The sequence below is a fragment of the Papio anubis genome, chromosome 6 (assembly GCF_008728515.1).
Source record: "Papio anubis isolate 15944 chromosome 6, Panubis1.0, whole genome shotgun sequence".
NCBI lineage: Eukaryota > Metazoa > Chordata > Mammalia > Primates > Cercopithecidae > Papio > Papio anubis.
In genome coordinates this window covers 33,429,942-33,453,751 of record NC_044981.1, presented here as the reverse complement: position 1 = coordinate 33,453,751, position 23,810 = coordinate 33,429,942, and the positions used below count along the sequence as shown (strand labels likewise).

Here is a 23,810-nt window from a genome sequence, read left to right as displayed (position 1 = left end):
CACAGGAGATCCACTCGACTCAGGTGTCAGCCACTGCACCTGGATTCTTACCGTAATACTTTCATCTTTTTTGTTTTGTTACTGTACACTTTTATGGTAAGAAGTCAAGCGTAATAAAGAGGGACGGGAGCAGGTGAAGTGGATACGCTTCCTTTCCATTTTCTCAGGCAGGGGCACTCCAGTTCTTCACATCACTGCAAAGGCGACAGAGTAGATTCAGAGTCAAGAAAGGCAAGGGCTGGAGCCCAGCAGGCGGAGGGCGGCCACGGGCGGAGACCCCAGTGAGCAGAGCCTGGCCCCAGCGCTGGCGGCTCCTCCGCTTCTCCCACATGGGAGGGAAGAGCGTGGCCCCTGCGCCCCTGTGGCGGTGGCGGAGGACACGCTGTGAAAACAATCCTCCTGGGTGTGGCTCCGCTTCTCGGCTGTCTGAACAGCCTGAAGAAAAGCCCCACGCATGCTCTCGCCTCGTCTCAGCAGTTCCAGGCCATCTTTCTCGAGGGGCGGGAGCTGACCGGCAGGAACCGGCCCCAGCGACCAGCTCGAGGCCTGGTTGGCTTCCAGCTCAGGAACGACGCACCAGCCTGCCGCTTCCGGCCCTGGCGCGCCGCACGTGCCCGGCCCCGTTGCCCCGGCGACCGCGGCGGTTTGTTATCAAACCCCGGCCTCTCGCACCGCGCGCCGCCCCAACCCGCCGCTCCGCCGCGGTGGTACGGTCCAGGCCGCTAGGCCGCGAGGCCCCCGGAGCGGACGCCAGTGGGCTTCCCGCGGCGGGGGAGGAGGAGGTGAGCAGGAGGTGACGGCCTGGGAGCCGGAGACTGGCCTGGGCCGGCGTTTCGGGCGAGGGGGGCACCTCGCTGCGGCGGTAGAGGCCTTCCCACGCGGCCCGCCCTGCCAGGCTTCGGTGGCCTTAGTTTCCTGGTTGCCGCCCAGGGCTCCACTTCTGTCTCACTTCCGCTCCTCCACGCTCCTTTTCCCCTGTCTGCCGCTCAGCACCCCCAAGACCCTCAGGCCGCTACCCTCTTCCCGCCGCCCCCAGGGACCCCCTTGGCAGTTGGGGAGGCCCCTTCCCCAGCGCCAACAACACGCCTTTCTCCCTCACCCAGATACCATCAGCAAAATGCCAGACGTCGAGAAGAGTGTGCCCCCGAAGGACCTTGGCGACTCAGAGGGCAGGTCCTGTAAGCCCGAAACCTCAGGACCCCCCCATGAAGACAAGAGCGGCCCCGAGGACCCCCCTCCCTGTAGGTACAGCTCGGCGGTCCCTGTGGCCTTCTAGGGGGGTGTTTAGTGTGGGGGGTCCGCAGACCCCCCCCATCCCCCAAGTTTTCTCTCTTCACCGTCCCTCTCTTGTTTGTCCTTCTCCGTTTCTCCCCCACCCGCCTTTACTTACAGGCCCGAGGGCAGAGGTCTTCAAAGAGTTTTTGGTCTCAGAGAAAGAAGTGACCCAAGCGTGATTACTTGAATCTGACAAGATTTGAGACTGAGTCGGTTCAAAGCTCTCCTTTGTATTGTACTTTGAATATGTAGGGGGAATTGGCAGATAGATCTGGGGTTGATTTTAAAGAACCCAAATGATCCCAGACGAGAATTGGGTTTTCTCAGCGCTTTGCTGACTCAAGAAGTAGTAGTGTCCTGGGCCCAGTCTCTAGCTCGGTTCTGTAGTGGATGTTCTTTCGTGTTCTTATTGGGGCACAAGGTCTTCTCCGCGCTTTTTGGTGGGTCCAGTCTCAGTGGGACTCATGCTGTATTTCTCTTAATCTCCAGAGAACGTAACTAGTCATCAAACTGAAGAGCTGTCTGCGTGCAACAACTCGAGAGAAAATTCTTGACTATTGAAATGCGAAAAATCAGATTGAGGCTTTGAGGCTGAATTAGTTTCTCTTGTGGCCACATGGGGTCGCTGCTGGTTAACAGAATGGCACCAGAAGGCTTACTGGGGCCATTTTCAACAGCCATAGAACCTGATGTAGGATGAAAAGTCCATTTTTTTTGTACATACAATTTAAGTTTTTTAGGTGTCTATTTAAATGAGTCCATATATAAAACAACTCTCAGTAAAATGAAAAATTCCTTTTTTAAAAAATTTGAAATTTTGTATATTAGGTTGACTTGGTTGTTATATTACTTGAAAATGTCTTTGTCCTTGGGATGTGGATTTTAAAAATCTATTTCGGTTAAATTTTATCTCTGATTTCTCTTTGAGCTCTCTTCATTCCTGAATTTTAGTGCTGTTTTGGAATTGCTTAGTGTTATGTAACTTTTGAGCAACAGAACAGTCTTATCAAGGCAGGCTATGCACTTTGATCTGTTGTAGTTGGAAAGTGTTTCTGTGTCTATTTCCCGCCGTCCCTCAATAAGCTGCTGTAGCTCCATCCCCTTCTGAAGATTTTCTCTTAGCTCTCATTTAGCATTCGTGAATTAGCAGTGAGTCTATTTACATATTTGATTGTGTTTTGCTATTTTGGCTGGAACTAAAGACTTCAGAGAGGCTGCAGAAATAAAGGGTCCGCTTAAATCAAGCATCCACTTAAGGTCCAGTTCACCTTCATGTTTACCTAAGCAGGGACTCAGTGGATTTTTGCTAATGGTCTACAATCCCCTTAACTTTTTATTTTTAAATATCCTAAGTCTGCTGAAAAGTGAAAAATAATACAGTGAATGCCCACATTGTTAATATTCTGCCATATTGCTTTTTCTCTCTCCCTGTATTTCCCCCTCCTGCCTTGTAAAATTACAACGTCATGACTTCTTTTAATTTTTGTTGTTGTTGGTGGTCTTTTTTGTTGGTTTTTTGAGACAGAGTCTCTGTCACCCAGGCTGGAGGGCAGTGATGCGATCTCGGCTCACTGCAACCCTTCTGGGTTCAAGTGATTCTGCTGCTTCAGCCTCCTGAGTAGCTGGGATTACAAGCATGTACCAGTATGCCCAGTTAATTTTTGTATTTTTAGAAGAGACAAGGCTTCACCATGTCAGCCAGGCTGGTCTCCAACTCCTGACCTCAGGTGATACACCTGCCTCAGCCTCCCAAAGTGCTGGGATTATAGCCAAGAGCCACAGCACCTGGCCTTGACTTCTTTTAATTTTAAAATTTTTGTGGGTACATAGTAGGTATGTCTATTTATCAGGTACATGGGATATTTTGATACAGGCATACAATGTGTAATAATCACATCAGGGTGAATGTGGTATACATCATCTCAAGGATTTATCCTTTGTGTTACAAACAATCCAGTTATACTCTTTTAAGTATTTTAAAATGTGCAACTAAATTATTGTTGACTATTGTCATTCTGTTCTCTCAAATACTAGATCATCTTCATTCTATTTTTTGTACCCATTAACCCTCCGTGCTTCCCTGCAACCCCCCAAACCCCCACCCAACTACCCTTCCCAGCCTCTGGTTTTCTGTCATTCTATTCTCTATCTACATGAGTTCAACTGTTTTAATTTTTAGCTCTTACAAATAAGTGAGAACATGTGAAGTTTGTCTTTCTGTGCCTGGCTTAATTCGCTTAACATAATGACCTCCCATTCCATCTGCGTTGTTACAGATAACAGGATCTTGTGTTGATTTTTTGTTTTTGGCTGAATAGCACTCCATTGTGTATATCTACCATTTGTCTGTTGATGGACACAGGTTGCTTCCAAATCTTGGCTATCATGAATAGTGCTGAAATAAACATGGGAGTGCAGATATCTCTTTGATAGATTGATTTCCTTTCTTTGGGGTATATACTCAGCAGTGGGATTGCTGGATCATATGGTCGCTCTATTTTTAGGTTTTTGAGGAACTAAACCAAACTATTCTCCATAGTGGTTGTACTGATTTACATTCCCACCAACAGTGTACAGGGGTTCCCTTTCCTCCACGTCCTCAGCAGCATTTGTTATTGCCTGCATTTTGGATAAAAGCCATTTTAACTGGGGTGAGATAGAAAGTCATGACTTTACCTCTAAATATTTCATCATGTATCTAAGAACAGGGGCATTCTCCTATGTAACTTTTCTACAGTAACCTTATTTTTCCTTTTTACATTTTTAAATCTTTTTACTATAGAAAAATTACACATTTATATATTAGTAACACATAAATTACACATTTATGTATTACACACTAATATAATGAGCCCCCATTTATCCATCATCCAGCTTCAACAATGATCAACTTGTGGCCAATCTTTGTTCATCTACATCTCCTCTACATGTTGGAGCCAAATAATTTTCTGTGAAAAATCATGATGCTTCATCAAAAGAGAGTGATAAAATATGATGTATTGTATACAGCTTCATTTTACCGACCAAGTAATCATTGTAACTACCATATATACCTATTATGTGTGAATGCTATCAGCTGTACTATAGTTCTGCACTAAAAACTTAGAACAGTGGTTGCCAAATGCCCATGCTGGTCTGTGACAAAATTCTTAGCACTATTTAGTAAAATTAAATCATAAAGATATTGTAATGAGTTTTCCTAAAGTTAATTCGATTTAAAGGACTGCTTTTTATTTTGATAATATTTCCTTTCTGGTTTTTTTTGGAGGTTAAGCGATCTTTTCTTTGATGAAATTATGATTTTGGTGGTGGTAGAGGGATTTTTATTTGCTTGTTTCACTGTCCATACTAGACAAAACAAAAAGTTGGCAAGTTGTTTTCAGTTGCTTAAAATATTTTTGGAAATTTTATTAGTCTGTGAAATCCTAAAATCTGAGAACTACCGCTTTAGAAGACCAAATGACTTTGGCACTATTCAGTAACATCTGAGTATTATCTGTAGGGAGAGTTTAGCTTTCATCATGTGTAGCATCAGAGGCAGGAACAGGAACGTGGAACCTTAATACTAAGATAAATGTTTATTTTTGCAAATTTCAAATTATTGTTTCTTTGCTGCTATAAATACGATTTCACTTTTTAAGAGAAAAGTTTTTCATCTGTTTCACTTCCTCCTTTTTTTATGAACTAGCTATTTGTCCTCCCTTCCCCCAGTGTGAGACTACTATTCTGAAAGTTTCTAGCGCTGGCGTGGGGCATACAGTGCAGAAAACATAAATCACTAGAATAATTGGGTGAGTCTGTGTAAGACCAGTTTAATTAATCTAAATTTGGGGCCTACTAGATTGAGTGAATCTCTGACTAAAATAGAAATTCAGACTTGCATGGACTCATTGTTGTCCACCATCAGTTCTTTCTGTCACAGGTCTGACAGAAACCGTTAATGAAGTTTCCAAGCTGAGCAACAAGATTGGGATGAATTGTGATTACTACATGGAAGAGAAGGTTTTACCTCCAAGCAGGTATAGACTCTTCTTCTTTCTTCATGTTGCTCATCCTGGCTTAGGTACTTAGCACTAATGGCTTCAGATCAGACTTGAAGCATTTTTATTTAATGGTACAATCAGTATTTAAACTTGAGAGGTCTCAACAACTTAAACAGAAGAGTACTAAGTTGTAATTATTGGTACCAAAGAAAGTCAAGAAGCAAATGTTACTTAGCCAACAAGTAACCAAAGCAACATTTGTTGGAATAAATAGGGTGGATTTCAGATCTCTGACAAACTTGGAGGAAGCAGCCTGTAGTACTTAATCTGTTGCTGCATAACAAATTACCCCAAAATTTAGCAGCTTAAAATAATATTTCATTTTTCCATTTTGGGTGGTTTTATTTTTTTGGAGGCAGGGTCTCGCTCTGTTACCTATGCAGGTATGCGGTGGTGTGGTCATGGCTCACTGCAGGCTCCACCTCCTGTGCTCAAGTGATCCTCCTACCTCATTTTCTGATTTTTTTTTTTTTTTTAGAGATGGGGTCTCACTGTGTTGCCCAGGGTTATCTTGAACTCCTAGGCTCAAGCAGTCCTCCTGCCTCAGTTTCCCAAAGTGCTGGAATTACAGGCATGAGCCATTGTGCCCAGCACAATAATATTCATGATGTCATAGTTTCTGTGGATGAGAGCTATAGGCATGGTTTAACTGTATACCTCGGGCTTATAGTCTCTCATGGGTTGTAGTCAGTCTGCTGACTCTTGGCCAGAGGCTCCCTCCATTTCTTGCCACATGGGCTTTTCTATAGGGCAGCTCTAAACATGGCAGCTGGCTTTCCTCCAAGGGAGAGAACAAGAGTGTGTGTGAGAGATGGTGCCCATGACAGAAGCCAGTCTTTGTTACCTAATCTCAGAAGTGACATCCCATTGCTGCTGCTACATTCTTTTTTTTTGAGTTGGAGTTTTGCTCTTGTTGCCCAGGCTGGGGTGCAATGGCGCGATCTCCGCTCACTGCAACCTCTGCCTCCCGGGTTCAAGCAATTATCCTGCCTCAGCCTCCTAAGTAGCTGGGATTACAGGCATGTGCCATCACGCCCGGCTAATTTTGTATTTTTAGTAGAGATGGGGTTTCTCCATGTTGGTCAGTCTGGTCTCGAACACCCAAGCTCAGGTGATCCGCCTGGGCCTCCCAAAGTGCTGGGATTACAGGCGTGAGCCGCCTTCTGCTACATTCCATTTGCTATAAATGAGTCATTAGATCCTGCCCACCCTCAAGGGGAGAGGCTTCCACAAAGATGTGAATGCAGTTGGCCCTTATATCTGTGGGCTCTGCATCCCGTGGATTCAACCAACTGCATATAGAAAAAATTAGAAAAATGAAATAAATAACACAATAAAAATAATACAAAATAATACAAAATTAAAAACCAATATCGTATAACAACCACTTACGTTGAATTAGATATTTAAGTAATCTAGAGATGATTTAAAGTTTATGGGGCCAGACGCAGTGGCTCACGCCTGTAATCCCAGCACTTTGGGAGGCAAAGGCGGGTGGATCACGAGGTCAAGAGATCGAGACCATCCTGGCCAACATGGTGAAACCCTGTCTCTAGTAAGAATACAAAAATTAGCTGGGCGTGGTGGTGCGAGCCTCTAGTCCCAGCTATTCGGGAGGATGAGGCAGGAGATTGAACCCAGGAGGCAGAGGTTGCAGTGAGCCAAGATCGCGCCACTGCACTCCAGCCTAGCGACAGAGCCAGACTTCGTCTCAAAACAAAACAAAACAAAACAAACAAAAAAGCTTATGCGTGGATGTGCATAGGTTATATGCAATACTATGCCATTTTGTATCAGGGACTTGAGCATCCGTGAATTTCCGAGGGGGATCCTGGAACCAATCCCTCTTGGATACCAAGGGATGACTATCAGGAAGCAGAGATCTTTGGGGCCATCTTGTCAGCTGCCTACCATATAGCTCCTATCAACTACCCTTTTAAGTGGCTTCATACTAAACAGGCACAGATGAAGATTTTCTGTTAGTGGTGTTTTGACTCGGGATTTTTTTTCCCCCAGCTTCATAACTCAGCTTATTTATCAAAATCTGAACTCTGTTGATAAAGAATGCTTCCACACCCACACCAGGCTTTATTTTTATTATTCTTAGTTATATTGACATTGTGGTAAAGAAGAACCATTCAGTAAGTATGAATTGAATTGGCTCTGCTGGTTTATTGACAATTAAGTGGGTAAATTTTAGTGTCAGATTTTTTTTTCTGAGACAGAATCTTGCTCTGTTGCCAAGTTGGAGTGTGCAGTGGCGCGATCTCGGCTTACTGCAACCTCGGCCTCCTGGGTTCAAGCAATTCTCTTGCCTCAGCTTCCCGAGTAGCTGGGACTACAGGCGCGCGCCACCATGCCCAATTAATTTTTGTATTTTTAGTAGAGGCGGGGTTTCACCATGTTAGCCAGGATAGTCTCAATCTCTTAACCTCATGATCCACCCGCCTTGGCCTCCCAAAGTGCTGGGATTACAGGCGTGAGCCACCACACCCGGCCCAAATTTTATATTTTTAAGCAATTCTTGGTCAGGCACAGTGGCTCATGCCTGTAATCCCAGCACTTTGGGAGGCTGAGGTGGGAGGATCACTTGAAGTCAAGAGTTCAAGACTAACCTGGGCAACATAGTAAGACCTCGTCTCTACGAAAAAAAAGAAAGAAATATTTTTAAATTAGCAAGTTGTGATGGTGCATGGCTGTAGTCCTAGCTATGCAGGAGACTGGGGTGGGATGATTACTTGAGCCTGGGAGGTCAAGGCTACAGTAAGCTGTGCTAGTGCTACTGCACTCTAGCCCAGGTAACAGAGCAAGACTCTGTCTCTAAAAAAACAAATTGTAAATATTGTATCACAGATGAGGCTGAGAAAAGAAAACACAATTAAAAAATAAAATTGTTCTAATTTTCCACCAAAAGACAAATAAATAATGACAACTTGTGATTCATTTGCATCTTTAAATGCTTTTGTCAGAGGGCCACTGCGGGGTATCTGTTACTAAAGGGCCTTTCTCCATCACGTGTTGCTCCTCTGGTCTTCATGCTCCTTTGATTTGTTCTTGACTGATGTTAGCAAGTTTCCATGCCAGGCACAACTCTGGGAACAGGTGTTTACCAAACTCGGGTCTCTCAGCTTCTCTCTCACTATTTAGATATGTTTATTGCTCACGGGGGAGGAGAGAAAACTGAAACTGGGAGAATAAGGTCTGTGATAGGGTGGTGGTGAGGGAGTTGCAGGTGCATGGAGGGATAGAGGGGTATAGCAGGTAGAAGAAAAGAGAGAGGGAGAAATGAAGCCAGAGAAATAGTAGTATTCAGAGCTGGGTTTCCAGGTATGGTGATATAAAAGATTATGTTGGGAAAAAGGCTGAAATTGTTTGAGGTTAGTCATTATTGGCAGTTGGCTTTACCTTAGGTTCATAGGATGATTTTAATTACAATTGTAGGTTCCTAAGGGAAATTTCGTTCTCAGATATTCATTTACCAGGCATTTATTGAGTCCTTACTATGTCACAGGCAAAATGCTGGGTGCTAGGGATAGAGATACAGATAAGGCACTGTTTTTGCTGTCAAGAAGCTTTTGTAGGGGAGACAGTTGAATAATAGAAAATGACTAATTAGACTGATAAGTTCACTTGTAGCTGTACATTTATAGAGTTTAATGAGAGTGTTCAGCTACCCATGGAGGATCAGGGAAGATTTGCCTATGGAGGAAGATTCGGCCTATGAAGACTTGAGTTTTGGATGTTGAGTAAGTGCTTTCCAGGTGGTCTCGGTGCGAAAGGTTGCACCAGGTAGTGGTGACAACATGTCAGAGGCAGAGAATGGTGGTAGAACATGGTATGTTCTTTCCAACCAGCTTGCAATGACTGAGCACAAGGTGTTACAAGGTGGAAGAAAATACATTGGAAAGAGAGGGCAGAGTGTATGATATAAGGTAACATAAGACATTTATCTTGCTGGTGATGGGGGAGCCCCCAAAGGACTTTAAATAAGCATTACTTCATGTTGAATATGGCATCTTAGAAAAAGCATTGTTTTTAGAATGAATTGGTGGCAGTGTGGAAAACAGATTATAAAGGAACAAAACTAGAGGCAGGGAGACTAGTTAATTTAAGAGATGATGGTAGGAAGGGGCCGGGCATGGTGGTTCATCCCTGTAATCCCAGCACTTTGGGAGGCCAAGGCGAGTGGATCACTTGCAGCTAGGAGTTCGAGACCAGCCTGGCCAACATGGCAAAACCCTGTTTCTACTAAACATTTTAAAAAACGAGCCAGCTGTAAACCCAGCCACTCAGGAGGACTTTTCCAGGAAGTCGTGTTGTTGGAATCACACAGTATGGACCCTGTTCCGATTAGTTGTTTCACTTAGTAATTTCATTTAAGTTTCCTTTATGTTTTTTTGTGGCTTGATGGCTCATTTTTCTTTTCTTTTTTGTTGTGTGTTTGTTTGTTTGTTTGTTTGTTTGTTTTTGAGACGGAGTTTTGCTCTGTTACCCAGGCTGGAGTGCAGTGGCACAATCTCAGCTCACTGCAACCTCCGCCTCTCGGTTTCAAGTGATTCTCCTGCCTCAGCCTCCCGAGTAGCTGGGATTATAGGCGTGTGCCACCACGCCCCTGCTAATATTTGTATTTTTAGTAGAGACAGGGTTTCGCCATGTTGGCCAGGCTGGTCTCCAACTCCTGGCCTCAGGTGATCCCCCTGCCTTGGCCTTCCAAAGTGCTGGGATTATAGGCATGAGCCACCGCGCCCAGCCTTCTTTTTGTTTTGAGATGGAGTCTCTGTCGCACAGGCTGGAGTGCAGTGGCACAATCTTGGCTCACTGCAACCTCTGCCTACTGGGTTCAAGCGATTCTCCTGCCTCAGCCTCCTGAGTAGCTGGGATTACAGGCATACACCATTTCACCCAGCTAATTTTTGTATTTTTAGTAGAGATGGGTTTTTACCATGTTGGCAAGGCTGGTCTTGAACTCCTGATCTCAAGTGATCCACCTGCCTCAGCCTCCCAAATCATTTTTTTATCATTGAATAATATTCCATTTTATGGACAGTTTATCAGTTGAAGGACATTTTTGTTTCTTGTAAGTTTTGGCACTTATGAATAAAGCTGCTATTAACATTTGCATGCAGGTTTTTGTGTGAACATAAGCTTTCATTCATTTTGGTATATACCCAGGAGCGTGATAGCCAGATCATATGTAAGAGCATATTCAGTTTTGTAAGAAACTGCCCAGCTGCCTTCCAAACTGGCTGTACCATTTACATCTGACCAGCAGTGAATGTGAGTTCTTATTTCTCTACATCCTGGTCAGCAATTAGTGGTGTCAGTTTTCTGATTTTGGCCATTCTAATAGGTATATAGCGGTGTCCTTTTTTTTTCCTTTTTGTTGTTTTAATTTGCAACTCCCAAATGACAAATGATGTTGAGCGTCCTCTCATATACTTATTTGCCATCTGAACATCCTCTTTGATGAGATGTCTGTTAAGGTCTTTGGCCTATTTTTTAATGGTTGTTCATTTTCTTATTGTTCCATTTTAAGAGTTCTTTGTATGTTTTGGATACGTATCTTTGTCAGATATGTATTTTTCAAACATTGTTTCCTAGTGTGTGGCTTGTTTTTTTTTTTTTTTTTTTTTTTTTTGTTAACAGTGTCTTTCACAGAGCCGAAGTTTTTAATTTTAATGAAGTACAAGTTAGCAATTTTTTCTTTTGTGGATTATGTTTTTGGCATTGTATCTAAAAGGTCATCACCAAACTGAGGGTTACTTAGATTTCCTCCTATGTTATCTTCTACAAGTTTTACAGTTTTGTATTTTGCAGGTAGGTCTGTGATCCATTTTGAGTTAACTTTTGTGAAGGGTTTAACGCTTGTGTTTAGATTCTTTTTTTTTTGTATGTAGATATCTAGTTGTTCCAACATTATTTGTTGAAAGACTCTCATTTCTAAATTGAATTGCCTTGGCTGGGTGCAGTGGTTCATGTCTGTAATCTCAGCACTATGGAAGGCAGAGGCAGATGGATTGCTTGAGCCCTGGAGTTCAAGACCAGCCCGAGCAACATAGCGGGACCCCCATCTCTACTAAAAGTAAAAATAAGAAAATTAGCTGGCATGGTGGCTCATGCCTGTGGTCCCAGCTACTCAGGAGGCAGGGGTAAGAGGTTTGCTTGCACCTGGGAGGTTGAGGCTGCAGTGAGCCTTGATTCTGCCATTGCATTCCAACCTGAGTAACAGAGTGAGACCCTGTCTCAAAAAATAAAATAAAACAAATTTCCTTTGCTCCTTGTGTTTTTTTCAAGGTGAAAAAAATAGACTTCTTTCTAGCTTCCATTACTATGTAGATGGTAGTGCCACTGAAATTGAGAATACAAGAGGAGCAGGTTTGGATGAGGAAGATAATGAATTTAGTTTTAGATATGCTGATTTGGAAATATCTGTGGACCTTTGGTATTTTCAAAGAAGGAATACCCTTTCCTAGATTTCAGGAGTATAAGAAAATGAAAGATCATTTAGCTCAATGCTATGTGTATACACAAATGGAAATCAAGTTACATATCTAGGCTAGATGCACAGTCAGTGCTAAAAGTCAGCCTGACTTCTCTCCATTCAGGGTTCTTTCTACTGCAGAGGGAGGGCTGCTCTGGAACCACAAGGAGCCCTTCTGGGAGGTTTTGCCATTACCCTTGAAATACAAATCTAACCCTAGCTTGTTCAACTCTGCTGCAGTTCCAACATAGTTCCTGGCCTTTCCAGGAAAGGCCTTTTATAATGGCCTTTTACCATACCAAATTCAGTTTGGGGTTTAGGAGGTTATGACACTGTAACTGTTTTTGGGGTTGAGAGAGTAATCTGCTCATTTAACCCTCTTATAGTCTGGAAGGCAAGGTCAAGGAGACAGTGCACAATGCCTTTTGGGACCATCTTAAAGAGCAACTATCAGCAACTCCCCCTGACTTCAGTTGTGCTCTTGAACTTCTGAAAGAAATTAAAGAGGTGAGTGACCTTCCATTTGTAAATGTAAAGTTTCTAGACATCTCCAGCTCATTGGAGTGTCAGTGACTAGCAAATCTTAACTGAACATGGTCCATGAATCAGTCAGAGACTAAGCAATAGACAGAAATCACACAGTAATTTTGGCATGGAGGGTTTAATATAAAAATTATTATAATAGGGAATTGGAGAAATGGGGGCTTGACTAGTAAGAGTAAAGAAAACTAAAGAATACTTGAATATCACATATAAAGAGCATCTATCATACACTTAGGGCTGAGAGAGGCCAACCAAGGACCTCATTTGAGAGGGCATAGCTATGCCATGAGAAGTTGCTGGCCTGTGCATGCTGCTGACCACAGTGCACTGCAGGAGCCAAGCACTGGAGAAGCTATTCATGCTGCAGGAGCCAGAAACTGCAGGAGCCTACCGAGTGAACATACCAGAACCAGGAATAAAAGCTCTTGCCTTTGCAATGTCTTTCTAGTATGTGGCAGACATGCCTTAAGGTGACCCACAATGTTCTGTACCCTTGTATAATCTTCTCCCCTTGAGTGGATGAGATTTGCAACTTCTAAGCAGTATGGCAAAAGTGATAGGATATAACTCCCATGATTACATTTCATCACATAATACTCTGTCTTAGGAGACTGGAGGGAGAGATTCTCCTGCTGGCCCTGAAGAAGCAAACAGCTGTGTTGTGAACTGCCTATCGAGAGGGCCACATAGCAAGGAACTACAGGTGGCTTCTAGGACTTAGGGTTAGCATCCAGACAATAGCCAGTAAGAAGCTGGGGCCCCCAAGTGTACAGTTGTGAGGAAATGAATTCTGCCAACAATCTGAATGAGCTTGGAAACAGAATCTTCCCCAGTCATGTTTCCAAATGAGAATGCAGCCCAGCTAACACTTTGCTTGCAGGCTTGTGAGACCCTGAACAGAGGACCCAGCTAAACTGCATCTGTACTTCTGACCCACAGAAACTGAGATAATAAATGTGTGTTGTTGTAAGTTGCTAGGATTATGGCAGTATGTTATACAGCACAGAAAACTAACACCTGCTGATGAAGCTTAAAATGTGCCATCTGGCAAAGGAAAGATATGGAAAGGACTTAGCTCCATTTTCACAGAGCAAAGAACAATGGATTTGGATCTGTGAGGCAATATATTAATAAATGGCACAGTCCACCCCTTTGGCTACTCAGCTTCCACATGCAGTCTTCTATACACATATGAATTCCTGAAAAGAACTCTTACAAGACAAATAGCTATTTATTATTTATCCTCCTCCCCCGCAAATGAGGAGACATGGCCCAAATAGTTATTGTATCCATCACTGGTCACTCCTCAAATTCAGTCAGTTTCACTGAATATTCTGTTACCTGAAGGCTAAATCATAAAATTAACTTCTAACAACTTGTATATAAAATAACAATGGAAAGAAAGAACAAAATGTTGACATATATAAATAAACATACATATAATAAGCAAAGATAATTTTTATAGTCCTTGTTTCCATAACTGGTCACAAGGCTATAGTTGTTATCTATGGCTTCCTTCTTCCACTGTTCATTCATTCCGTATTTCCCTTGTCCTTGGCCAGAACTTCAGCTGGTTGGGGTTCTTTATCTGGTACAGTGACCCAAACCTTCATTGCCAAAGAGTCTGAGACATTTTGCTTTATTTGTTTGCTGTGGTTTTCCATTAACCTTTAATACTGAGCTTGGAAGTACTAAGAGGCAACTCAGAGAACCTCCTGAGTTTCAGGCATAGTCTTTCTTACCCCCATAGTGTGGCCACAATCCAGTTTCTCATTGGTACTCAGGAGCAAGTACTGCAGCCAGTACAGTAACTCCTTTTTTAACCCTTTTGGTTCAGTGGTATAAGGAGCCCCCAATGGCCAGGTGACAGTTTCATCTTCTATTTCATTGGAACCAATGCAAGTATTTCACACAAATCAGCAGACCTCAAAGTTGGCAGGATGGGAAACAAAAATCCTGCAAGTGGGTTATCAGGTGTACCAGTAAGAGGAACCAGTCCTACTTCTGCTTGATTCCTGGACCCATGTATTCTGGCATTAGGGTACAGCACCATGGAATGGTCTTTGAAGCTGGGCACAGTGGCTTACGCCTGTAATCTTATCACTCTGGGAGGCTGAGGTGGGCAGAATGCTTGAGTCTAGGAATTTGAGGCCAGCTTGGGCAATGTGGTGAAACCCATCTCTACAAAAAATAGAAAAATTAACCAGGTATGGTTAATGCCTGTAGTCTCAGCTACTCAGGAGATTGACACGGAAGGATTGCTTGAGCCTGGGAGGCAGGGGTTGCAGTGAGCTGTGACTGTGTCACTGTGCTCCAGCCTGAGCAACAGAGAAAACCTTGTCTCAAAAAAAAAAAAAAAGTCGTTGATTCAAAGCATATATTGCATCCTATAAGACCAGTTCCCTTCCTTTCAGGTATTGTTGCTCACCTAATGCTGTAATTGAGTCTAAAATAAGCCATTCTGCTTTTTCGTTAGGCCAGTTGATTCTCAGTGAAAGCTTTTTGGTCAGACCAGTTAATTTAGTAGGTATGAATTCACTGCATTTCTTTTGCTATGAAATGAGTTCCTTGAGCAATGCAATGGGGCATGCAAAGACCCAGGACAGCTGATAAGGCATTCTGTGATTATGTGGATGCTGGTACACACATATTCTGGATATGGCAACTCCATATGTGTTGGCTTCCACATGCAGTCTTCTATACACATTTGAATTCCTGAAAAGAACTCTTACAAGACAAATAGCTATTTATTATTTATCCTCCTCCCCCGCAAATGAGGAGACATGGCCCAAATAGTTATTGTATCCATCACTGGTCACTCCTCAAATTCATGTACCCTTGTATAATCTTCTCCATATTCAGAATATGTGTCTATCCAAGTAAGGATGAATCTCGCTGTCTCTAAACTGTTAGAGGTCCAGTGAAATCATCTGCCATAAGATGGCTGGCTGATCCTCCCTGGGTAATGGGCCATATTGTGGGCTTTTAAAAAATTTATTTAATTTTTTTTTAGGATTTGTTTTTGTTGTGGCAAAATATTCATAACAAAATTTACTATTTTTTAGTGTTACAATTTACTGGCATTAAGTAAATTTACAATGTGTATAACCATCACCACTATCCATTTCCAGAACCTTTCAATCTTCCCTAACAGAAATTTTGTACTTATTAAAGAATAATTTCCCTTTCCCCTCTCCTGCTAGCACCTGTACTTTCTGTCTCTATGAATTTGACTACTGTAGGTACTTATAAGTGCAATACAATATTTGTCCTTTTAGTTTTGGACTTGTTTAACTTAGTGTAATGTTTTAAAGGTTCATCCATATTGTAGCATATATCAGAATGTAAATCGTTTTTATGGCTGAATAATATTATATGGATGGATTACATTTTGTTTATCCATACATCTGTTGATGGACATTTAGGTTCTTTATGGGTTCTTTATGCCTTTTGGCTATTGTAAATAATGCTGTCGTAAACGTTGTATAGAAGTATATATTTGAGTCCCTGCTTTTAATTTTTCTGGGTATATACCTAAAGGTGGAATTGCCGGATCCTATGGTAATTCTGTTTAACTCTTTGAGGAACTGCCAAACTGTTTTCTGTTGTAGCCATACCGTTTTATATTCCTACCAGCAATGTACCAGGGTTCCAGTTTCTCCACATCCTCGCTGGCATTTGCTATTTTCCATTTTTTATAATGGCCATTCTAATGGGTGTGAAGTAGTATCTCATCGACTTGCATTTCTCTTAATGGCTAGTGATATTGAGCATCTATTCATGTGTTTGTTGGCTATTTGTACGTCTTCTTCAAAGAAATGTTTACTCAGGTACTTTGTCCATTTTTAAATTGGGTTGTCTTTTATTGAATTTTATGCTTTTTGTGTCATATCCTGCCAAATCCTAGATCATGAATATTTACACCTATGTTTTCTCCTAAGAGTTTTGTAGTTTTAGCTCTTACATTTAGGTTTATTTATTTATTTATTTTTTTGATACAGAGTCTTGCTCTGTCACCCAGGCTGGAGTGCAATGATGCGATCTTGGCTCACTGCAATCTTTGCCTCCCAGGTTCAAGCAATTCTCCCACCTCAGCCTCCTGAGTAGTAGCTGGGATTACAAGTGTGCACTGTCACGCCTGGCTAATTTTTAGTATTTTTAATAGAGACGGGGTTTCACCATTTTGCCCAGGCTGGTCTCAAACTCCTGACCTTGGGTGATCTGCCTGCCTTGACCTCCCAAAGTGCTGGGATTACAGACGTGAGCCACTACCATTTTGAATTAATATTTTTATATGGGGGTAAGGTAAAGGTCCAACTTTGTTCTTTTGCATGTGGATATCCTCTTTTCCCAGCACCATTTGTTGAAAAGACTGTCCTTTCCCCATTGGTTCTTGGCATTGTTGTTGAAAATCATTTGACCATATATCCAGGTTTTATTTATCAGCTCTCTGTTCTTTTGGTCTGTGTCTCTGTTCTTATTACCAGTATATGCTTGGTCTCTTATAGGCCATTTTCATTTGATAATAGATTGCTGCTGTGCATGTCCAGTCTTGTAGCTATGTAAGTTAGACAATACCTAATTCCTGATGGGAAGCTTAGTCCACATGGTTACCCAGTGTTCTATAGTAAGGTGTTTACTTTCTACCAAAGCCCAAGAAGTTGTTTCTCAAAAGGTGAATAATTATCAGTAAAGAAGGAATAGATTTGCTTCCAATTCCTAAAGGTCCATGTGTGGTTCTCTTATTGGTGCTTGCAAGACATTCTATACAGCACCCTTATTTGCTATGGACACTTAAAGTGTCATTGGATCTGCAGGATCATAAGGCCCAAATGGTAGAGTGGCTTGTACTAAGTCTAAACTTGCTGCAGAGCCTACTCTTGCTCTAATTAGTTAGCACTCCCCTACCCCCCCACAACAATGGGTAACCTTGAGTGATTGTAAATAAATCAAAATCACTCAAATGAATGTCAAAGTAGCAAACACAGATGTGGTGCATGTTGCCTTAAAAATCCAAAAAGGGGCTGGCTGTGGTGGCTCAGGCCTGTAATTGTAGCACTTTGAGAGGCCAAGGATGATAAGTTGCTTAAGCCTAGGAGTTCAAGACCAGCAGGGACAACACAGCAGACCTCCATCTCTAGAAAAAAATAATCTTTTTAAATAGTTGGGCATAGTGGTCATACGTGTAGTCCCAGCTACTTAGGAGGTTGAGGTGGGGGGATCATTTGAGCCCAGGAGGTTGAGGCTGCAGTGAGCTGTGATCATGCTACAACACTCCAGCCTGGGCAACAGAGCTAGACCCTGTCTCAAAAGAATCCAAAAAGGAGGACCAGGTGTAGTGGCTTATGACTGTAATCCCAGTACTTTGAGAGGCCAAGGCAGGAGGATAGCTTGAGACCAGGAATTTGAGGCCAGCCTGGCAACACAGCGAGACCCTGTCTCTACCAAAAAAAAAAAAAAAAAAAAAAGGAAAGAAAGAAAGAAAACAAACTAACCTGGATATGGTGACATGTGCCTGTAGTCCTAGCTACTCAGGAGGCTGAGGTGGGAGGATCACTTGGGCTCAGGAGTTGGAGGCCATGATCATGCCACTGGACTCCAGCCTGAGCAACAGAGTGAGACTCTGTCTCAAAAGAAAAAAAAAATTCTAAAAGGCCTACTAAGTATTATGCCTTTTTTTTAATGGTGGGTGGTTCAGGTACAGCAATTTGTCCTTCACCTTGGAGGGCATCACTTGAAAAGCTCCTGACCACTGAAACGCTAGAAACTTTACTGAGGTGACAGGCCCCTGAATTTTTGTGGAGATCATCTGCTATCCTCAAGTTTGCATGTGTTTAAGGCATCTAAAGTACTTGAAACTTGCTGGTCATCAAACCTCACTCATGGTACCAACTTTTTACCAGAGTCCAATCAAGAGGCAGAAACCATGCAGTCAATTTGAACAAAGAGAAGCTTCCACAGTGCAGGAACTTGCTGAGAGGAGCGTACCAGAGCCAAGAAGGAAGGCCCTTTTCTCTTGCAGTTTCTTTTTAGCACCCTCTTTTGACAAAATCTAACATTGTGCCAGCTAGGAAAGGAAAAATAATTCAAAGGCCCAGCTCCGTTTTTGCAGAGTAGGCACTGAAGGGTAGATTTGGAGCTGAGAGGCTCCAAATTGGTAACTGGCAGAGCTTGGCAATTAAAATAGATAGTATGGAGCAACTTTGATTTTATTTGTTTAACATGAAGGTAAACAGTTGAGATCTTGCTATGACAACACCATATTCTATTCAATTAAATATTCATTGAATCCTATCCCCTAGGCCCCCACCATGTCCTGTGTGTTACAGAGGCACAGGGATAAATGAGTCCCTGTTTACCAGGAACTTATTTTGGGGGTTAATAGGCTATTTCAGTGACTTGCAACAGCTCCTATGCCTATTTCATCCTTGCCCTTTAAAGCAAAATAATCTAAAAACTGCCTCCCTTTTAAAGTTAAGAGACCTCATCACCATGTGATGGTGGGTATTTTATATTTGTTGTACCCTGTATGTCTTTTTACCACACTCCTTGATTTTATTTATCTCTATATCTCATTCTGCCTAGAAAATGATATACTATTCCTGTAATTGATCCCCTTGAGCCTTGAATTATCACTAGCCCCTAAACAAAGATAAATAATATTCCATGGGAAATTTAGGGACCCAACTTCTTGATCCTTAAACAACATAGGCTGGTATGCCTTTAGCTAAAGGGGTTGCCCATTGGTTAAAGTTTGGGGCTCTAAACAGATCAACTCCTCTGACTTTCTTTCCTGGGCAGATCTTGCTATCACTGCTATTACCACGCCAGAACCGCCTGAGAACTGAGATTGAAGAAGCTCTGGACACGGACTTGCTCAAGCAGGAGGCAGAACATGGGGCTCTGAAAGTCCTCTATCTCTCTAAGTATGTTCTCAACATGATGGCTTTGCTGTGTGCACCACTTCGAGATGAAGCAGTGCAGAAACTAGAAAACATTACAGATCCTGTTTGGCTACTGAGGTATGAAACTTGGTACTGCCCCCAGAAACCTGCTTTAGCCCCTGAGCCAGGAAAAGCTGGGCCAGACCTAGATTATAGCCATTGTCTTGACCAGCTCTTCCCTGCTGAAGACCTGACTAACACCTTTTTTCTCCTCTCTGGTCAATTCACTCTTCTTTTCCAAAGATGGCCCTGCAGGGCCTTTTGGTTATCCTGGCTTGATTGGACCCCCCCCCCCCCCCATATAATACCATAAGACACTACAGTACATACTTCTTTCTTTTAAGGAGTTAAAATATCCCTTTCCTAGGTTTTCTTTCTTTCTTTTTTTTGAGATGGAGTTCCACTCTTGTCACCCAGGTGCAGTGATGAGATCTTGGCTCACTGCAACCTCTGCCTCCTGGGTTCAAGCGATTCTCCTGCCTCAGCCTCCTGAGTAGCTGGGATTACAGGTGCGCACCACCACACCTGGCTGACTTTTGTATTTTTAGTAGAGACAAGGTTTCGCCATGTTGGCCAGCTGGTGTCGAACTCCTGACCACAGGTGATTCACCCACCTCAGCCTCCCAGCCTCCCAAAGTACTGGGATTACAGGCATAAGCCACCATACCCGGCCCTCGGGCTCTTTCCCAGGTTTTCTCTTCTTCCAGTTCACATACTATGAGGAGACAGTGATGGGTGGTCATCCCTATTTCACAGCTCTAGGAACCGAGACCCAGAAAGTTAAAAACAAAAACAAAAACAATTGGCCCAATGAGTCAAAAATAGCATCACCTATAATCCTACTTCCTGAAGAGAATTGTTAGCATGCTGGTGTATTTCTTTCCACTGACTACCCTTTTTAAGAGACAGCAGAATGACCATAGTGAAGGAGATCTAGACTGAAGGCTTCAAGGTCCAGAGACTTAGCTGTTCCCAATTCTGCCACTGACTCACGCTGGGTATTGGGTTCTGGGCCACATGTCATCTTCTGAAAATGTAGGAGGTAAGACTAAGTTAGTCTTAAGGCCCCTCCTTACTCTAAAATACAGTGATTTAATGACTCCTTGGGTGGGTTTCTAGCTTACTAGGTTCCATTTCATAGCATAAATATTCTCTTTCCCCTTGTGTCAGAGGAATCTTCCAGGTTCTGGGCCTGATGAAAATGGACATGGTGAACTACACTATCCAGAGCCTTCAACCCCACCTGCAGGAACATTCCATTCAGTATGAACGGGCTAAATTCCAGGAACTCCTCAATAAGCAGCCTAGTATGTATATAATGTGAGGGCAGGAGTGGGAAAGGTACTACCTTGGGTCTGACTTTTATAATGTTAGAGAGTACTCTGTCTCTTTTTAGGAATAGAAAGTTGCTTATTAGGTGATGGAAGGGAGCATTTATTGATTGACCAGGAGTATATCTTGAAAAGAACCTTGGTCTTGAAGCCTCAGAGATGAAGATGCTAAAGATGCTTACACACTCCCTTACCTGTCATAGGTCTCCTTAATCACACCACCAAATGGCTGACCCAAGCAGCAGCAGACCTTACCATGTCACCTCCGACTTGCCCAGACACTTCTGACTCCTCCAGCCTGGCTGGCCCCTCTCCCAACGAGGCAACCAACAACTCAGAGCCCCTCAGCCCCACAATGGTGCTGTGTCAGGGCTTCCTGAACCTCCTTCTCTGGGACCCTGAAAATGAAGAGTTCCCTGAGGTAGGAATGTCTGGGGGCATTGCCTTGTTTTGTATTCAGGGCTTCCATCGGGACTTCCCCTGACAGCCTATTCTTCCCTGGTTCCCAGACCTTGCTGATGGACAGAACCCGGCTGCAGGAGTTGAAGTCCCAGTTGCATCAGTTAACCATCATGGCCTCAGTCTTGCTGGTGGCCAGTAGTTTCTCTGGCAGTGTTTTGTTTGGCTCACCCCAATTTGTAGATAAACTGAAACGCATAACCAAATCCCTGTTGGAAGACTTTCACTCCAGGTGAGCTGCATAGTTATTTTTTAGAGCAGAAGGTGATATGTGGTATTTAGAACATAGGCAGGTAATGAACGATTGCTTACTGTCTACCACAAACCAAAGAAAGGTCCTTTGGAACCAGCTACAAAGATTGTTGGTTTCTTCCCATAAGTGGTCATAAGGCTTGTAACAGAAAAAAACACAAAAAACCTTTCTTCCAAAAAGGGTAGTGTGGAAGATAGTTTGCTGCAAAAGGGTCATTATCTAGTTGAGTGCTAACAGTGGGCTGGTATCATCACATATATCCAGGACTTGGTCAGTCAGTCAGCAATATTGATTAAACATTCCACTGTGTGCAAGCCATCACACCAAAGGAGAAAGAGGAATCAGAAGGCCAGGTTGTAGTTATAATTGATGAGGTGGGACAGATGATTCTGGAAGATGCCTAAGAAAGTCTTAAACATGTATATGTAAAAATCAAGTCCATGGGACTAAAGAATGCTGAGCGGATCCAAGGGCACAACTAAACACTTTTCCAGAGTTGATTTTATTATTTACCTTGTTTGCTAAGAAGTAGAATACAAGGCCACATATAGAGAATAGCTGGTGTCTTGAGGGTTACAGTGAGGACATTGTACCTACCCACTGGGCCCTATAGCCTGCCAGGGGCTGGGGTTTGGGGGTGGAGAGGATGGCTGACATTCTCCCTCAAGTGGGCCTGGCATCTGGTATACAGCATGCTGGATCCTGGGCCTATGCCAGGGTTACCTGGTAGGTGCCAGCTTACTTTCTTTCATGGTCTAGGCCTGAGGAAGCTATACTGACTGTGAGTGAACAGGTATCTCAGGAAATCCATCAAAGCCTCAAGAATATGGGCCTTGTTGCTCTGAGCAGTGACAATACAGCATCTCTGATGGGACAGCTCCAGAACATTGCCAAGAAGGAGAACTGTGTCCACAGTGTTATTGGTGAGTATGCTTGTGGGGTAGTGAGAATGGTGAGGGAAGAGATAGATCCCGACCGTGGAACCCCAAACTTTAACAACTTGAAGCATGGTAATTGGGTACGTCATTGTTTAGCCTTGAGTTTTTTCAAAATGCTGGTTGAAATCATATCCATTTCAGTTTGAAGACTAACTGTGGTTCTCAGCATGATTTGCACCCAGAAATTCATGACTTCTAGGCGTGGGATATATCCAGCCAACCTGGTTAAGTCACTTGGGCCTACAGGTCATTCTCTAACTGCACCCAAGAAATCTGACATTCCCCCATCTCCCAACAAGAAACTAGTGCTGAATTTAGTTGGAAGACATGTTCCTATAGTGGGGAATCCCGTACCCTCATGCTGGAGTGGAGGCCATGAACTTGGCCAGCTTGCTCCTAACCTTAGCCATCTGAAGGATCAGTCTAAGTTCCTCCTGTTAGGTCAAACACTCACTAGGATCTAACTGATGGCTACTTAAACAATCTTTTGAATAGTCTGAAATTTACTAACACACTAGGTTTTTATATTTGTCCTTGAGAGCAAGATAGCAGCCCCCTTTCCAAACAAAACAAATTTCCTTATCTATAGGTAAGTGGGCAGGTTGGTACATATCTGTTAACTTAGAACATGGGTGAGTAGAGCGCAGGGGGAATTTTCTCCCTGATGTCTGTTTGCTCTTTCCCTTATCACTGTATTTTTCTGCTCACAGATCAGCGAATCCGTTTGTTTCTCAAATGCTGTTTGGTTCTTGGTGTGCAGCGGTCTCTGTTAGACCTTCCTGGAGGTCTTACTCTCATTGAAGCAGAACTGGCAGAACTGGGCCAAAAGTTCGTCAACTTGACACATCACAATCAGCAGGTGTTTGGTCCCTACTACACTGAGATCCTAGAAACCCTCATCTCCCCAACCCAGGCACTGGAAACAAAAGTGGAGTCTGTTTGATGGCATCGGCTCAGAGCCCTGGTACCTTGGACCCAAGAGGAGGCCTATCATCTTCCTGGAGTAACATCACCAGTGACCAGCAGACAGTGAGCTTCTATCCCAGGCCCTGCAGCCAATACACTAAGGCTGTAGGGATCAAGCATGTAAACACCAACTGGCCCAAACCCATTCACTAATAAACTTCTTAAGTGCAAGAAATCCTCCATTTTTCCTGTGCTGCAGGCTGAGGCCAAGCCCTATGACTTTAGCCCTCAACTAGCTGAGAAGCCAGCAAGCCCTCAGTTTTCCCTTCTCTGGCTATGTGTACCTTTCAACATATAGAGCTGAGCAGCCAAGACAACCAGGTGCTAGCGTTATTTTCTTTAAGGGTAAAGCATTACTCTGGGGGAGCTCTTAAAACTCTGGAATTATCCAAATTGTGAATATAAGGGCTTCTTTGGAAGCCTTTGTTTTGTCCAGTTCACCTCAGGAGAGGACATGGTTTAGGGAAGTTAGCTCATTTCTAGGACCAAATTTCAAAGAATGCAACAAGAAGTCAAGGGATACTAAGAGCCTCAGTTTCCTCTTCTGTTGCATGGTCTGAAGCAGTGTGCAAACCCG

At 43.2% G+C, this 23,810-nt stretch overlaps 1 protein-coding gene across 6 annotated transcripts; it reads left to right on the top strand.

The window, feature by feature from the left end:
• The first annotated feature begins 329 nt into the window (after positions 1 to 329).
• Positions 330 to 23,408, top strand: TCP11 (t-complex 11). 6 transcript variants are annotated; one of them, XM_031667058.1, is made up of 11 exons: positions 648 to 782; positions 1,104 to 1,241; positions 5,183 to 5,294; positions 12,186 to 12,306; positions 19,144 to 19,364; positions 20,190 to 20,328; positions 20,457 to 20,593; positions 20,821 to 21,038; positions 21,127 to 21,308; positions 22,089 to 22,252; positions 22,978 to 23,408. In XM_031667058.1, exons 7-11 carry the CDS (start codon positions 20,482 to 20,484, stop codon positions 23,208 to 23,210), a joined length of 909 nt encoding a protein of 302 aa, XP_031522918.1. In that variant the 5' UTR covers positions 648 to 782; positions 1,104 to 1,241; positions 5,183 to 5,294; positions 12,186 to 12,306; positions 19,144 to 19,364; positions 20,190 to 20,328; positions 20,457 to 20,481; the 3' UTR covers positions 23,211 to 23,408. The 6 variants fall into 6 exon arrangements, with proteins under 6 accessions (XP_003897534.1, XP_009203226.1, XP_009203224.2 ...); XM_003897485.4 differs by lacking the exon at positions 20,190 to 20,328 and having other exon boundaries at positions 330 to 782; XM_009204962.3 differs by lacking the exons at positions 5,183 to 5,294; positions 20,190 to 20,328 and having other exon boundaries at positions 330 to 782; positions 1,104 to 1,245.
• Positions 23,409 to 23,810: the final 402 nt, after the last annotated feature.